Raw genomic sequence first — 17,390 nt, 5'->3', positions numbered from 1 at the left:
ATTGCTTAGCCTTCTCTGCTGTGGATAAAAAAAACACACATAATTATTCATTCAGCTGAATTCCTAGACTAATGCAAATGCTACATCTATGGCCTGAGAACATGGGATTTTAATCCCTTGGCATTATCAGAAGCCTTAATCACATGTTCATTTATTATTTCTGAACAAGGAGACTGCACTGTCATACAAAGCCGAGTAGTACAGAATGTAATCTTGGGATTAGGGAAAGGCAAATCCTCCTATCTGTTCGACCTGGAAATCTGATTGGATTTGCTCTTGGACTGGCATAGTTTTCCCCAATTAAGTTAAGCTTGATATACATGAATGATATTTGTCAAATGAGTCTTGTATATCTTATGAGTGTATACTCTGATGCTAAAACTCTTGGTGTTCATGATTTCCTGAAAGGAGTTGGGAGTGGGAAGAAATGAACAGAAAGAGAAGAAAAGATAGAGGTAAAAATAAACTGGCTCTGGCATACATAATAAAAATTTTGTCTATGTTTCTTTAGTGATACAACAGCCAACAGGACTTTTTTTTTTAATGCTCTTTCAGAATCAGATTCAATTTTATGATGTTAACATGAACTAGCACAACTCTTGGAACAGCAGTTTATTATTAATCTGTTAAAACAGAGCAATAGGAGAAGTCTTTTGTGGTTTGTTGTTTTTAGTACTAACATGGTGACTATTGGGGGAAGGTTTGCTATTACTGGAAGAAGAGTAATTCATTTTAGGAAAAAACCTGACTATGGCAATTTTAAAAGAACATCTGTTATTTACCATCAAGTTATGATTGGCCCTTTACGGGTTTACAAAATAGTTTTATTGAGGCTAAGAAAAAGCTTGAAAAACATTGGGAAAGCAGGACAGGTAGGATATGTCAAATGGCTGGTCAATAAAATGTACATTGATATGCCCTGCTCTGGACAGAAATGCTAATATTCAGACGAATCAATGAATTTATTTTTACTTATCTATGACAGATCAAAATTTATTCAAAATATGTGTCATTGGTGAATAAATACAATATCTTAAAGCTACCTGTTTTTATAGCATTTTAGGTCCCAGATAATACATATTTTTACTCTTATCAACTTAAATCTAATTTAGAAATTTAAAATATTTGAAGTAGAACTAATTACAATATAAATTACATGTCAACGAGTATTAAGTGGATTGATTGTTGTTAAAGTGAGTACTTAAGAATACTGAGTTAATATATATTCATTACTCTTAATTTTGTAGAGTAAAATCTCATTTTAAGAAAATACCATATTTTACACAGTGCTCATGATGGTAGGGAACTAATCCCAATGTCTGTTGAATAGCAAATATAGGTATTGTGAGAGCTTTTATTTTTACCTATCATCCAATGTACCTTAATCCTGTAAGCAGCTCTTGGTCAGACTGCTGATTATTTTCAGTTGTGTGATTTTTGTTGTTGTTTGCCATCAGTGTACATAAAAGCCTAGCGTGAACCAGCATTCATTGCAAAAGTAGATTTTAAAGTTTTAATACAAGTCCTTTCTGATTTGGTTTTGAACTAGTTAAATTTGCTTGTTGCCCTGGGAAAAGAAGAATAAATCTCATGTCATCTGTTCAATTGGGTGCAACAGTGCATGACTTCAGCTTTAATTAGTAGAAGAAAACAAACCTCCGTTTTTATTTGTTTATGCTGAGATGAGTAACCTTTTTAATATCAAGAAAAACATGACTGTTTACAGGGTAGCTCACCTGCAGAGATAAACGTCAGATAAGTTAGGTTTACTAGAAAATAAATTATTCTGTGAATTAAAGTATGTCTTTGAATGTGTTTCTTACATATCATCTATTAATACATAAGTTTCATAATCAGAAGTCACTGCAAATTTAACTTACTCCTGCACAGTACATGCCCAGGCGTCTCAATTTTGACTGGCGCTTTTATCTCAGTGAAACAAACAAACAAAAAAAACAAGTAGAAGTGTACATTGGATACCTTTTGTTTTACTTACCACCTATAAGCAATTTCTAGTAAAAATTGTTATGCAAAGGAGGGTAAATAATCAAATCTGAGGTTTATATATTATTTCTATTATTGTAGTTAATTTGTTTCAGTCACAGGCAATAAATGCATAGGCAAAAGATTATATTACAAACAATTAATATACAACGTGTCGTCATCTCTTTCATGAGATGTTATATCAGTAAAATGGGACCAGAGTTGAATAACTGAAGTCTTTTAAATTATAAGAAAGCTTTGGGTTTGAATCTGCAGTTTATGTATCTTTAGTATGTTGTCTTTGATGTTGCAATTAACACACATGCCACACATTTCCTCCCACTTTTTCCATATTAAATATTGCAGAATTTATTTTAATTGAGTGAACAACCTCTTAAAAAGTTTTTTAATACGCTGACCTTATTAGCTGAGTGAGATCTAATGTAGATGATTATAATGAAATTTACCTTGCTTGGAACAAGGGCATTATAGAGAGTATTACACTCGACATGTAAATCTGGAGATCAAAAGCTGTAAAAAGCAAAAGTTTTATAACTTTAAATGGATCATTAAACTTTAATCTTCCTATAACCTAAATTCCTCGTTGTTGTATGCACACTCTTGTCAATTTCACCTGAAAGTAAATTTCAAGGTAACTTTACATTTGACTCAGTTGTCAAAAATGCACTAGGTCTTTAGAAGTAAAGAGGTGGCCAATAGATATTTGTGACATCTAAAAATAGGGTTTTTGTTTTGTTTTGCATTTATTAACATTTTGGCTACTAAAATAAATTTTAAACTTTAGAGGCACACCCTACCAGAAATTTTTGTCTTCATTTGTTTATCATGTTTTTGTTTAATTTGTAAGATCACGATAAGAAATTAATATAGATAATAAGCATAAGAGTATTTATTTCCTACTTTGTGTATTTGCTATGTGAAAGTGTATTCTAAAAATAAAAAAGCACAGTGAAATTTCAGTAGCGAAGAAAAATGTGAGCTGATTAATCTATTTTAGCTGTCCCTCAAATTTTATTGCAGTGATGAACGAGAATTATTCCTTCTAATTTTTTTTTTCCTGTTAGCAGTAAAAGAGAGAAATCACTCAAACAAATTAGTCTGTGAGACTGTACCTTGAAGACGCTCTGGTTCTCTTACTAGTTTTTTAAATAATTCAGAGTTTTGCGTTGACCCAAAGCAAAAATGTGAGGAATAAACAAGACTCTGATTCTGCATGACTGATGTCATTAGAAGCTTTGCTATTTAATTCAGTGAGTGTAGGATCAAGCCTATATTGATTAAATGTTTAACAGGTCTTTTGATACATTTTCTTCCTGTTGACAAACAAAAGTTATGGTAATGTCCATCAGTTTGCAGAGGGGTTAACTGACAAAGGCCCCTGAGCCTTTAATATGACATAGGGAAGGGTGACCCTATGCCTATATGGAGCACTCTAAAATCAGCTGGGCTCTGTGTGGGCACAGGACTCCACATCTGGTTAACGTATTGCAGGATAAGGGTTTAGGGCTCTAGTACTGCAAAGATTTAAGCATATGCAAAGCTTTACATTTTGTTTGTTTTAAAGAAGACTGTGCTAAAGTAACGTGGAAAATGTAATGAGAGACCATAGATCTGGATGCGGAAATAACATCCTCAGGATGTTAAAAAACCTGAAGAGTGAATGTGTTTCTAAGCATCATCCACAGGAATGTTACCATCTGTACATTAACTTCAATCCTAGACTTTTGGACTTGGCATGTAGTTATTTGTTTTGGTATTTTGTAGCTTTAAACATTGGAAAGATTGTTTTTACTTCATCTGGAGGTTAACAGTAATGTGTTTAAGTAGATGTCAAACCTATACAGTGGAGGATATGACTCCATTACAACTCTTGTTAAAATGTATGTTGGGAATAGAAAGTGGATTATGGAGGGAGAAGAGAATTAAACTTGAAATATATACAATATTGTAATGGGGCATTCACCTCAAGTATGCCCTAGCAGCTAGGTGTGGTGCTGTAACTGTTTCCCCTACTTCTGGAGCCCCCTGTTGGTTGCCAACCTCACTAAGCATGTCTTCAGTGGTTCAGCCCTGTGGCCAAGTCACACCATCAAAATGGAGCTCTTCTGGGGTAACAAAGCATTTGCCAAACTGTCTTCACCAGGGTCTTCACCCCCTATCTTTGGGCCCTTTAAATCCAGCTCTTCTCTCATTCTTTTAATGGACCCTTGTCCCCTTCTTGGGGCTTAGGCCACTTTGCTAGTGGCTGGTGCGGGAACCTGGGTCCAGCCGCTACTTCAGGTTCCAACCCAGGCAGACACACATAATGCTTCATTTAATTAGTTGCTGTTGCAGTCTCTGGGCCTCTTCCTACCTGGTCCCTTTACCTCTACCTGTTTACCTTAGGGTTAGTGTTCTCAGGTCCTGTCACTCCCAGATTTAGTGCAAACAGCCCATCAAGCTCTTCTGTCTAGAACGGAGCACCCTCCCTTGCCCCTCTAGCCCTAGCCAGGAACTGACCAGCTAAGGCCCTGCAGCTCCTTTTAGCTGAGCTTGCTGAGTTCTGATTGGCTGCTTCCACAAGGCCTCTCTGGGCAGGCCTGGAGGACCCACCTTTGCCACTCCTTTCTAGAGCAGGGTGTAGTAGCCATACGGTCAAGGAAGGTCCAGGTACACACCATCACATATCTATTTTACAAAAAATTAAAGCTTTTTAAAGAGTTTTCAAAGCAACTGTTTTGTGCTTAAGCTACAAGATTTAAGTTTTGTTGTTAATTCACGGGTTTTATAAAATCAAATAGAAATGTTCTCATGAACTCTTGAATTTTCAGTGGATGATTTCTTTTTATTTAAAATGTTCTCTTGAAGTTTTGGAAGCTCAAACATGCAACAGCATAGGGCAAATGCGGGAGAACCCCCTAAAATGATAGTACAGACAGTTCATTGTTCAACCTGAGTAAACTATATAAAAAAGTCTCATAAATGATCCAGTGTGTAGTATAAATTATATTTTCTTAAATGTCAGTTGTAGTCCAAAGTGCTGATAGTAACAGATAACGTATTTTAAAAAAATTCCTTGACTTTTTAAAGACACCATAATAGAGGCTTAACTTAAATGTATACCCCAATTAAAAAAAAATAGTAAGAGAACCAAAAAAAGTGCCACCATGGTTAAACAACAAAGTAAAAGAAGCAGTGAGAGGCAAAAAGGCATACTTTAAAAAGTGGAAGATAAATCCTAATGAGGAAAATAGAAAAGAACATAAACTCTGGCAAATGAAGTGTAAAAATATAATTAGAAAGACCAAAAACTAATTTGTAGAACAGCTAGCCAACGACTCAAAAAGTAATAGCAATTTTTTTTTTAAATACATCAGAAGCAGAAAGCCTGCTAAACAACCAGTGGGGCCACTGGACAATCGAGATGCTAAAGGAGCACTCAAAGATGATAAGATCGTTGCGGAGAAACTAAATGAATTCTTTGCATCTGTCTTCACTGTTGAGGTTGTGAGGGAGAGTCCCAAACCTGAGTCATTCTTTTTGGGTGACAGATCTGAGGAACTGTCCCAAATTGAGGTGTCATTAGAGGAGGTTTTGGAACAAATGGATGAACTAAACAGTAATAAGAATCCAGGACCTGATGGTATTCACCCAAGAGCTCTGAAGGAACTCAAATGTGAAATTGCAGGATTACTAACTGTCATCTGTAACCTATCATTTAAATCAGCTTCTGTACCAAATGACTGGAGGATAGCTAATGTGACGCCATTTTTTCAAAAGGGCTCCAGAGCCTGTAAGCCTCTCTTCAGTACCGGGCAAATTGGTTGAAACTATCATAAAGAACAAAATTCTCAGACACATAGATGAACATAATTTGTTGGGAAATAGTCAACATGTTTTTTGTAAAGGGAAAATATGCCTCACCAATCTACTAGAATTCTTTGAGGGGTCAACAAGCATGCCGACAAAGGAGATCCAGTGGATATAGTATATTTAGATTTTCCGAAAGCCTTTGACAGGGTCCCTAACTAAAGGCTCCTAAGCAAAATAAGCAGTCATGGGATAAGAGGGAAGGTTCTCTCATGGACTGGTAACTGGTTAAAAGATAGGAAACAAAGGGTAGGAATAAATGGTCAGTTTTCAGAATGGAGAGAGGTACATAATGGTGTCCTCCAGGAATCTGTACTGGGCCCAGTCCTATTTAACATATTCATAAATGATCTGGAAAAAGGGGTAAACAGTGAGGTGGCAAAATTTGCAGATGATACAAAACTACTCAAGATAGTTAAGTCCCAGGCAGACTGCGAAGAGCTACAAAAGAATCTCACAAAACTGGGTGACTGGGCAACAAAATGGCAGATGAAATTTAATGTTGATAAATGCAAAGTCATGCACACTGGAAAACATAATCCGTACTATACATATACAATGATGGGGTCTAAATTAGCTGTTACCACCCAAGAAAGAGATCTTGGTGTCATTGTGGATAGTTTTCTGAAAACATCCACTCAATGTGCAGCGGCAGTCAAAAAAGTGAACAGAATGTTGGGAATCGTCAAGAAAGGGATAGATAATAAGACAGAAAATATCATATTGCCTCTATATAAATTCATGGTACACCCACACCTTGAATACTGCATGCAGATGTGGTCGCCCCATCTCAAGAAAAGATATATTGGAATTGGAAAAGGTTCAGAAAAGGGCAACAAAAATTATTAAGGGTATGGAACGGCTTCCGTATGAGGTGAGATTAATAAGACTGGAACTTTTCAGCTTGGAAAAGAGGCGACTAAGGGGGGATATGATAGAGGTTTATAAAATCATGAGTGGTATAAAGAAAGTAAATAAGGAAGTGTTATTTACTCCTTCTCATAATACAAGAACAAGGGGCCACCAAGTGAAATTAAAAGGTAGCAGGATTAAAACAAACACAAGAAAGTATTTTTTTCACGCAATGCACTGTGAAATTCTGGAACTCCTTGCCAGAGGGTGTCGTGAAGGCCAATACTATAACGGGGTTCAAAAGGGAGCTAGATAGATTCATGGAAGATAGGTCCATCAATGGCTATTAGCCAGGATGGGCAGGAATTGTGTCCCTAGCCTCTGTTTGCCAGAAGCTGGGATTGGGTGACAGGGCATGGATCACTTGATGATAACCTGTCTGTTCATTCCCTTTGGGGAACCTGCTGTTGGCCACGGTCAGAGGACAAGATACTGGGCTTGATGGACCTTTGGTCTGACCCAATATGGCTGTTCTTATGACTCAAATATGTAGTTGTAAATTGCAGCCTAGGAGAGAAATCAATCTGTTTTACAAGTTACACTCTGGTTTTGGAATTTATGCCGATATAAAAGTTATTCATTTACTTGAGAACATGATATCAAGTTTAAAAAAATCAGTAACAGATTTTTGTACTTTTCTTTACAGAAATTGAAAAATTCCAAAAAGGGGAAGGAAAGGAAGAAGAAAAGTATATTGATGTAGTGATAAATAAAAATATGAAGCTGGGGCAGAAAGTATTAATTCCAGTAAAACAATTCCCTAAGGTAAGTTAATTTGTCAGAAATTTAAAACTGGTTCTTTGTAAGAATGTGATAGCAAAATATATCCAGTTGTTTAAGCAACAAAAGATGGTTCCTAAACCTAAGACAGTATTATCTACTATTGCTCATGCTATTCTTAATTTATTATATATAGTTCTCATACCGGCTTCCTCACCATACTGCTCCAGATACATTTTCTGTGAACTTTAGATTTAAAGCTATACCTATGTCTACTTGTGTGAAGGGAAGACTACTTGTAACCCTCATTTCAAGCAGTAGAAAAAGGAAATATTTTTTGTAGTATATTGAAACTAGCACATAACCAAAACCTCCAGGATATTGCAACTGTTCTGTAACCTCTAATAAAAAATAAAAAAAAGAATAAAATAATACTTATAGTGACTTTAATCCATAGACCTGAAAGCAATTTTCAAAAATAGGTAAGCATTATTATACTGTTTTTTACAGGTGGGGAAACCAAGGGCACAAAAAAAATGAAGTTACTTGCCTAAGGTTGCACAATGATTAGGTGGCAGAGCTGGGATTAGAATTTGGGCCTCCTATCTCCTGGTCCTGTACATTACCCACTGGATATTGTTGCCTAGATGGTTAACAAAATGACACTAATAAATTAATATAAAATCACACAAATGTAGGGCTGGAAGAGATTTGGATAAGTTAACTAGTCCAGCTCTGTGCTCTGAGGCAGGACCAAGTCTGAGGCTGTTCTAGATTTGATTTTGACAAATAGGAAGGAACTGGTTGTGAATTTGAAAATGGAAGGCAACCTGGGTGAAAGTGATCATGAAAGAGTTCATGATTCTAAGGAATGGTATGAGGGAGAACAGCACAATAAAGAGAATGGATTTCAAGAAGGCAGACTTGAGCAAACTCAGGGAGTTGTAGGTAACATCCCATGGGAAGCAAGTCAAAGGGGAAAAACAATTGAAGACAGTTGGCAGTTTTTCAAAGAGACATTATTAAGGGCACAAAAGCCTATCTTTCCTATGCAGTGGGATAGTTTGAAGTATGGCAAGAGCCCACCCTGGCTTAACCAGGAGATCTTCAATGATCTAAAACTCAAAAAAGAGTCCTACAAAAAGTGGAAACTCGGTCAAATTACAAAGGATGAATATAAACAAATAACATAAGTATGTAGAGACAAAATTAGAAAAGCCAACGCACAAAACGAGATCAAACTAGCTAGGGACATAAAAGGTAACAAGAAAACATTCTACAAATACATTAGAAGCAAGAGGAAGACCAAGGACAGAGTAGACCCATTACGCAAAGAGGGAGAGAAAGACAATAACAGAAAATGTGGAAATGACAGAGGTGCTTAATGACTTCTTTGTTTCGGTTTTCACCAAGAAGGTTGATGGTGATTGGATGTCTAACATAATGAATGCCAGTGAAAATGATGTAGGATCAGAGTCTAAAACAGGAAAAGAACAAGTAAAAAAAATTACTTAGGCAGGTTAGATGTCTTCAAATCACCAGGGCCTGATGAAATGCATCCTAGAATACTCAAGGAACTGATTGAGGAGATATCTGAGCCATTAGAAATTATCTTTGAAAAGTCACGGAAGAAGGGAGACATTCCAGAAGACTGGAAAAGGGCAAATATAGTGTCAATCTATAAAAAGGGAAATAAGGACAACCCGGGGAATTACAGACCAGTCAACTTAACTTCTGTACCCCAAAAGATAATGGAGCAAATAATTAAGTAATTGATTTGCAAACACCTAGAAGATGATAAATAACAGTCAGCATGGATTTGTCAAGAACAAATCATGTCAAACCTGATAGCTTTCTTTGACAGGGTAACAAGCCTTGTGGATAGGGGAGAAACGGTAGGTGTGGTATATCTTGACTTTAGTAAGGCTTTTGGTACTGTCTTGCATGACCTTCTCATAAACAAGTTAGGGAAATACAACCTAAATGGAGCTACTATAAGGTGGGTGCATAACTGGGTGGAAAATCGTTCCCAGCAAGTAGTTATCAGTGGTCCAGTCATGCTGGAAGGGCATAATGAGTGGGGTCCCACAGGGATTGGTTCTGGGTCTGGTTCTGTTCAATATCTTCATCAATAATTTAGATAATGGCATAGAGAGTACACTTATAAAGTTTGCGGATGACACCAAGCTGGGAGGGGTCGCAAATGCTTTGGGGGAATAGGATTAAAATTCAAAATGATCTGGACAAACTGGAGAAATCGTCTGAAGTAAATAGGATGAAATTCAATAAGGACAAATGCAAAGGACTCCACTTAGGAAGGAACAATTAGTTGCACACATACAAAATGGGAAGTGACTGCCTAGGAAGGTGTACTGTGGAAAGGGATATGGGGTTCATAGTGGATCACAAGCTAAATGAGTCAACAGTGTAACACTGTTGCAAAAAAAAAAACATTCTGGGATGTATTAGCAGGAGTATTGTAATCAAGAGACAAGAAGTAATTCTTCTGCTCTACTCTGCGTTGATTAGGCTTCAGCTGGAGTATTGTGTCCAGTTCTGGGCGCCACATTTCAGGAAAGATGTGGAGAAATTGGAGAAAGTCCAGAGAAGAGCGACAAAAATGATTAAAGGTCTAGAAAATATGACCTCTGAGGGAAGATTGAAAAAAAAAATGGGTTTGTTTGGTCTGTAGAAGAGAAGACTGAGAGGGGACATAACAGTTTTCAAGTACGTAAAAGGTTGTTAAACGGAGAAGGAAGAGTTTCAGAGTAACAGCCGTGTTAGTCTGTATCCTCAAAAAGAAGATACTCTGTATGTGTGTATATATATCTCCTCATTATATGTTCCATTCTATATGCATCCGAAGAAGTGGGCTGTAGTCCACGAAAGCTTATGCTCTAATAAATTTGTTAGTCTCTAAGGTGCCACAAGTACTCCTGTTCTTCTTTTTTTGGAGAAGGAAGAAAAATTGTTCTTAACCTCTGAGAATAGGACAAGAAGCAATGGGCTTAAATTGCAGCAAGGGTGGTGTGGGTTGGACATTAGGAAAAACTTCCTAACCCGTCAGAGTGGTTAAGCAATGGACTAAATTGCCTAGGGAGGTTGTGGAATCTCCATCATTGGGGATTTTCAAGAGCAGGTTAGACAAACACCTGACAGGGATGGTCTAGATAATACTTAGTCCTGCTTTGGGTACAGGGGACTGGACTAGATGACCTCTCGAGGTCCCCTCCAGTTTTATGATTCTAAGTATACATAGACCATCCCTGACCAGTGTTTGCTTAACCTGTTGTTAAAAATCTTCAGTGACAGGGAAGCCTATTCCGGTGCTTAACTATTCGGATGGTTAGGAAAAAATGTCTAACATCTAACTTAAATATCCTTTACTGAAGACTAAACGAATTACTGATTATCCTTCCTTCTGTGGACACGGACAACAATTTATCACTGTTCTCTTTATAACAAACCTTAACATATTTGAAAACTTATCAGGTTCCCCATCAGTCTTCTTTTTTCAAGACTAAACATGCCCAGTTTTTTAAATCTTTCCTCATAGGTCATATTTTCTAGACCTTTAATCATTTTTGTTGCTCACATCTGGACTTTCTCCAATTTGTCAAAATCTTACTTGAGGTGTGGTGCCCAAAATGAGATACAGTTCTGAGGCCTTAGTGGTGTCGAGTAGAGCGGGACAGTTACCTCCTGGAATGATATTAGCCTTTTTGCACCTGCATCACATTGTTGGCTCACACTCAATTTGTGATCCACTCTAACCCCCCAGATCCTTTTCAACTGGCTAGCCAGTTGTTGCTCATTTTGTATTTGTGTATTTGATTTTTTCATTCTGACCTGTAGTACTCTGCATTATGGACAGTACATATTGGTTTTACTTCAAAGGTTTGAATTTCCTATTAAGATATCTATATGTAGTTAAAATCACTAAAATCCTAGGGACTGTCTGCTGATAAAGTAAAGTTGTGTCTATACAGAGAGTTAGTACATGGCAAACTGTGGTGTAAATCTACAGCGCTCTAGCATGCTGTGCAGTAACAGGTCATGTGAGCCCTGCTACCACATGATAAAAGATCTGTAGTGCACTTGGACCTGTTGCTGTTTCAGCTTTCTGCGCACTAACACTCCGTATAGAAAAGCCCTAAATGCTTTTGTCCTTAATGCATGAAATCCCCTCTCCTCCATTATTATATTTTGCTTATTATACTACATTATTTTTCTTAGACACTCTCTGTTTGTGTTCATGTTGGTATGATATGGAAAGTTGTCAGTGATTTATATTTAATATGGATTCTGATTTTTGGTGATCAAGTCTGTTATGATTGCAGATAAGATACAGAGTGCCATTTTGTTACCAGCCTAACTTTTTGAGTAGCCTGCTGAGAGAACCATTGCTTGGAGATGGTGTGATTAATGGTTTACAGCAGCAAGTGCCTAAAATAGGGTTGTTTCTGCTCAGAATAATTGAGCATAAAAGTTTTGCATCAACCCTGTTTAAAAGTTAATATAGTCCTGCCAACAGTTTTAACAAAAAGCTTTCACATTGCTGTCAGTTAATAGACTGAGCAACTCTATAGAAACTCTAGAGAAAACTCTAAGTACCTGCCACTCTAGAACTGTAAAGAAAGCAGATTGCATTTTGGGGTATTGATGGTGACTCTGCACTTTGAACCTCTCTGTCTCAGGCAAAAATGCAATTTAAGAAATACCACTCTAACAAATTATTTGGTTACTTAAACTATATTTCTACTTCTTAACTAAATCTTTTTCATGCTTTAATCAGTATGAAGTTGTTGAAGGGTGTTCTGCCCAATTCATTTACTAACCCACCCTCTCTCATTATTAAGATGTTCTCTGGACCCCTTCTAAATTATACACTCTGTTCTAGGGAAAGGAGGGGTCAAAAGTATCCCCCATTTATTCCATTTTGAGTAATGTTCTGAGCAACATATCTTAATGTTGCTCAGAACATTACTCAAAATGGAATAAATGTTGCCGTGTGCAAACATTTGCAGAGCATCCAGCTGACAGTACAGCAATCCAGTGTTAGATTCACAAAGGGACATAGGCGTTGGAATGCCTAACTTCTAGGTGCCTAAAAGATCACTGGGATTCACAAAATCTGAGTTAGGTGCTCAGGCTTTTTATACAATGAATGGAGGAAGTTAGGCACCTAAGAATGGGATTCACAAAAATCAGCATGCTAATAGCCAATGGAAGATGCTAAGGATAAGAATGTGTCCTGATCCCTGCCCCTCTCAGAGGGTTTGATGCCTAAATCTTGGCTGCAGGGAGCTGTGAACCCTTACTTTAAGTTAGGTGCTAAAGGTGTTTCTTGCAAGAAACTATGGGTAGAGGGGGAGAAGGATTTCCCTTGTAACTTTTAGCCCAGTTGTTTGGGTATTCACCTGGGATCTGGGAGATCCTGGTTCAAGTTCCCCCTCCACCTGTGGGGGATAAGAGATATTGAACAAAGATCTTCTACCTCACTGGGGAGTGCTCTAATCACTGGGCTATGGGATAATTTGATGTCTGTCTGCCTCAGTCTGGCCTCTTGTTGGAGCAGGGGGATTGGATCCCGTGTTTCACATATACAGCCATTCTCATGCATGCTGTTTGTGTGGCCTAATGATTCATTAATTATTTATCCCAAGTAGAACAGCTTCAGCGGGAGAAATTGGAGGGTGGCAGAGCAATGAAGTCCTCTTCTAGAGCTGAGATGTAGGTGTCTATGAAAACAAGATGTGAGTCATCATATATTAGACTTGGTTCAGGCTGGGCTCCCCAGTCAAAGGATAACCTGTGCCATAAAATGGGTCCCCCTAGAGCCTCTGTATTAACCATAAAACAAGTGCATGTGGTACTGGCTAAATCAACAGGTCACATTTTCTCCACACAGACTCTTCAATATTGAAACACAGAGCAGTATCTGATACTGGTACCGAGCTCCTTGGTACTGTTATCATCACTGTCCCATATGTAGGAACTGTGATGTCTGTACCAATGCCTTCCTCCTTCTCAGATAAAAGAGAGGCAAGGGCACCATAGCATGCCAGAAAAAGTAGTCCCACTGCTGCTGGGCATGTACTCCTTTTCATCTTCTATGTCTTTACAAATAAATAGTCATCTTCTGTTCATCTCCCTTCTCCTCTGTGGTTATTAGAGAGGAACTTAGGACACTGTTCTCTGAGCAGTAAAAGGCATGGGTAACTCTTCGTAAGATCCTTCTGCAAGTTAGCCTGGTTAGAGCCACCTGTCTAGATTATAATTTAGTCCAGCTGGTTCAGGCAGCCTCTACTGCTTCCTTAAGATACATACATTGCAGGATACAGGGAGATCAGTCAACATGTTCTCCAAGCCCTATTCCTTAGTTGAGGTTTCCAGATTGGATTTCCACTTTGGTAGAGCTGTCCTGCAATCCTTTTTTAAATAGGAATCCTAGCATTTACCTCCAAACTAGGGAATGTAACTGCTTGCTAGTCACCAGAAATGGGATCCCTAGGGACAATTACTTGAAAGAACTGCTACTTACTTGACAGTAACTGTTGTTCTTTGAGATGTATTGTTCTCATGGAAGCCATGACCTGTCCTTCCCTACTTCTGCAGAGCCTTGTAGCTCTGGGGGTTTTGTATTGATGAAGAAGCTAAAGGATGGTTGGTCCCAATCTGTCCTTTATGTCCTATGTGGGGGAGAGGCCCATGAGCATCCAGGGTGCAGGTGTGGCTCCAACAGATATCGCTGCCCAAAAGAACCCAATCTCATGCGCATGGGATGCATACACACCAGAAGTGGAATCCTTGTTAACAGGACATCGTGAGTTACTGTTAAGTAACTATTCTTTTCCATTTTATGAGTAAGTAGTTTGTTGAGCCAGTTCATCTTCTCAGAAACCTGACTTTGCTTTGGCATTAGAATGGATATGGGAAAAAATGGCTTCAGTCAATAATAAACCAGTTTTCTGAAGAGATTCGTCATAACTTTGGGGGCAGTTACTCCCCTTCTAAGATAAGTTGGCATTTAAAGATTGTTTCATATTGACTTTTGAGAATGACTGAGTAAATAGATATAAAACTGTGAGCAATCTACGTATTGTATTCCCTTAAGAATTAATCTAAATTATTTACCGTCAGCTGTCAGAGCCCATATTGTGGATTTATCCCCAAGTTAAATTGCTACTGTTTACTTAAAAATTACATTTCAATCTATACGCATTTTGTCTACTGTTACAAGTAACACCAAAGATTAGTAAAAAGAAGAACAGGAGTACTTGTGGCACCTTAGAGACTAACAAATTTATTAGAGCATATGCATATCTCCTCATTATATGTTCCATTCTATATGCATCCGAAGAAGTGGGCTGTAGTCCACGAAAGCTTATGCTCTAATAAATTTGTTAGTCTCTAAGGTGCCACAAGTACTCCTGTTCTTCTTTTTGCGGATACAGACTAACACGGCTGTTACTCTGAAACCAAAGATTAGTGTAACCTTTTCCTCTTTCTATCAATGTATTCATTTTGCACATTTGACATTACTTAATCTGTTTCACAAGTCAGTGTCTCCTGCATAGATATTTAACACAGACAAAAAGAGGAAGGAGAAATAAATGTGTTTTTTTTAAAACAGGAAAAGATGGTTATAAAGCGACAAAAATTGGTACAGGGAATCAGGGACAGGTGTAGTACTGGAAACTGCTTTGGAATTTTTTTAATTGATTACATCTAAAGTTGATAACATTGCTTGGAGATCTGTTGTTGTATTTAAAGCTATGGTGACCTGATACCCCAAATGAAGGGGGCTAATATTGTGTGATACAAACTGGGTGCTTGAAATGGAAAGACATTTTTGCCGTGGAAGCCTTGCATTTCTTGCAAGAGGCAGAGGAAATTCTCTCAGGGTTTTCTGGTATCAGACTGTTTAGGAACAATGACTTCCCAATGCTCAATAAACAAATTACAACCATACTCTGTTTCAGGGATCCCAAATGACAGAACCCCCTAGCAGATGACCTAATATGCCAGAAAGCTTCGTGTAGCTTTGAAATTGGCTTGTTAGAGCTTTGCAAATAGACCATTTGGTCAAGTGTTTATACCGTACTTTTACTAAGCATTTAAGCTGGATATATAGCATTCTCTGCAGATTTGTCTTGGGTGGGGATAAAGAAGGATTACTTGTCTTATTATGTATCCCCTCTACCCCGTAATTTATATGTTTAAACTTGATTTAGCATTGATATTAATTCTTTTCTAGCGGAAACTCATACAGCAGATTAAATGCCTAGGAAAGGAATGTCCTTTGTAGTCTGAACATAAATCTGGGAAAAAAAAATCTGTTTCTGATTCCTAATAAGGTCCACAGATCCAAGACATTGGGTACTTTGTTTTATACAGATTTGGAGGCAGACCATACCTGCCAGTCAGAGGCAGGGGAGGTGTGGCTCCACTTGAAAAATCCAACCTCATCTTCCTCTCCAACTGCAAGCAGACTAGCTGCTGCTGCTGCAGGAAAAGGGGGTGGGGAGAGGCTTAATCTCCAGGTTGTCAGGGCCTGCCTTTATTGAAAGAAAGGATTCCCTTTCCTCTCAGTTACTGGAACTCTGTGCCAGCATCTCGCCCATGGGGAGTGCTCATGGATGAGAAAGCTAAATGGGGAGGAGAGAGCCAGACACTGTTTCCTGCACCTCTCCTGCTGATTAAGTACCTGCATGAAGATGTGAGCCTGTTCTCTGAAGCCCCATCCCCATCTCAAGTACTCAGGCAGGGGCAAGGGTTCCTGTAACCTCAGTCCCCAAGCAGCCAAGAGAGCTCCCAGGAAGTTCTGGCAGCACCTAAACAGCAACATCCCCTAGACCTGGGGCCAGCAAGTGGTGATTCCCTCATTCCCCCCACATGGGGAGAATATAGTTTGAAGTTCAGTATTAAAGGGTCAAGGAAGTTTCCCACCCAGCTGTTGGAGCCAGTGCTCACAGTCAAGACTGTTGACTGCAGAGCAGCTGCCCAGCTCCTCCCCTGCAGGTATGGCAGTGACAGGGAGCTAAGGAAAGGCATCTGGGACAAAACAAGGAGAGTATTCTAAGTCAGGCCCAACCCTTTCATTCATTCTGCACCATGCCCCCTCCCCAGCCCTGCAATGGCTCAGGGCTACTCGCTGCCAGCAATGTCAGCCCAGCGCTGTCTCCTAGTGCAGTAAGTGGGCCAAGGGGGACTCCCTTTGAACCTCCAGGACTGGAGCCTGGTGCTTCTGGGGTGAGGTCAGCCTGTGTTCAGGCCATGTCCAGGAATTTCCCTTGAACAAAGCTTGGGAACTTGGGAATCTCTCTTCTGCACCCAGTCCAGCAACACCTTCAGTCTGAATCTTCTATTTCTCAGGATAGGAAGGTTGCTGAAAAGAGTAACCACAAGGTCCTTCCCTTCCAGGGTACTGTCATAATGGAATTACACTCTCTCCTTCTGGGGAGGAGACAGATCAAGGGTAGGTAGAAGAAAAAGGTCTTTGACATTCAGACCCTTCAGGTCTCCCCAGCATAAACCATGGGCACACAAAAAAGAGTCCCCAAGCTCTATCTTTGGAAGAATCTGATTCAGGGGATTCCTCTAGGAGGCACTCTAAGAGCCACAAAGTGGAATCTGTTTCTCCTCAGTTGCATACACCAGCAAAATGGAGCAGGACAGGTATTCTCAGCACATGGCTCCCCTGCTTATCTCCCCGGAGTGCACCAGGGCAGATGCCTCAATGCCTGTGTACCCTGTTCATTTTCACGGAGTGCAGTATGAGGTATAATAGTCAATGCTGGGGTCCTCTGCCCACCTTCCCAGAATGCAGCATGGCAAATCAGTGCAGAAAAGACCTGGCCATAAATAGGTGCTGTCTCCTCTAAGCGTGCATATCCTGCACT

General features: G+C 38.9%; 1 protein-coding gene across 2 annotated transcripts in view; it reads left to right on the top strand.

Annotated features, from left to right (window-relative positions):
* The window catches only part of KHDRBS3 (KH RNA binding domain containing, signal transduction associated 3), a 208,936-nt gene that overhangs the window by 58,725 nt on the left and 132,821 nt on the right, over positions 1–17,390 (top strand). For both annotated transcript variants that reach the window (XR_008444117.1, XM_054021074.1), the window contains exon 2: positions 7,412–7,530. Coding sequence is in view for 1 of the 2 variants with exons in the window: in XM_054021074.1 (XP_053877049.1) it covers positions 7,412–7,530 (119 nt within the window). In the remaining variant the exon portion in view is untranslated. The remainder of the gene's footprint in view (positions 1–7,411; positions 7,531–17,390) is intronic.

Source organism: Malaclemys terrapin, chromosome 2 (assembly GCF_027887155.1).
Source record: "Malaclemys terrapin pileata isolate rMalTer1 chromosome 2, rMalTer1.hap1, whole genome shotgun sequence".
Taxonomy (NCBI): Eukaryota; Metazoa; Chordata; order Testudines; family Emydidae; genus Malaclemys; species Malaclemys terrapin.
The sequence above is the reverse complement of the archived record's forward strand: the minus strand, read 5'-3'. Positions and strand labels throughout refer to the sequence as shown.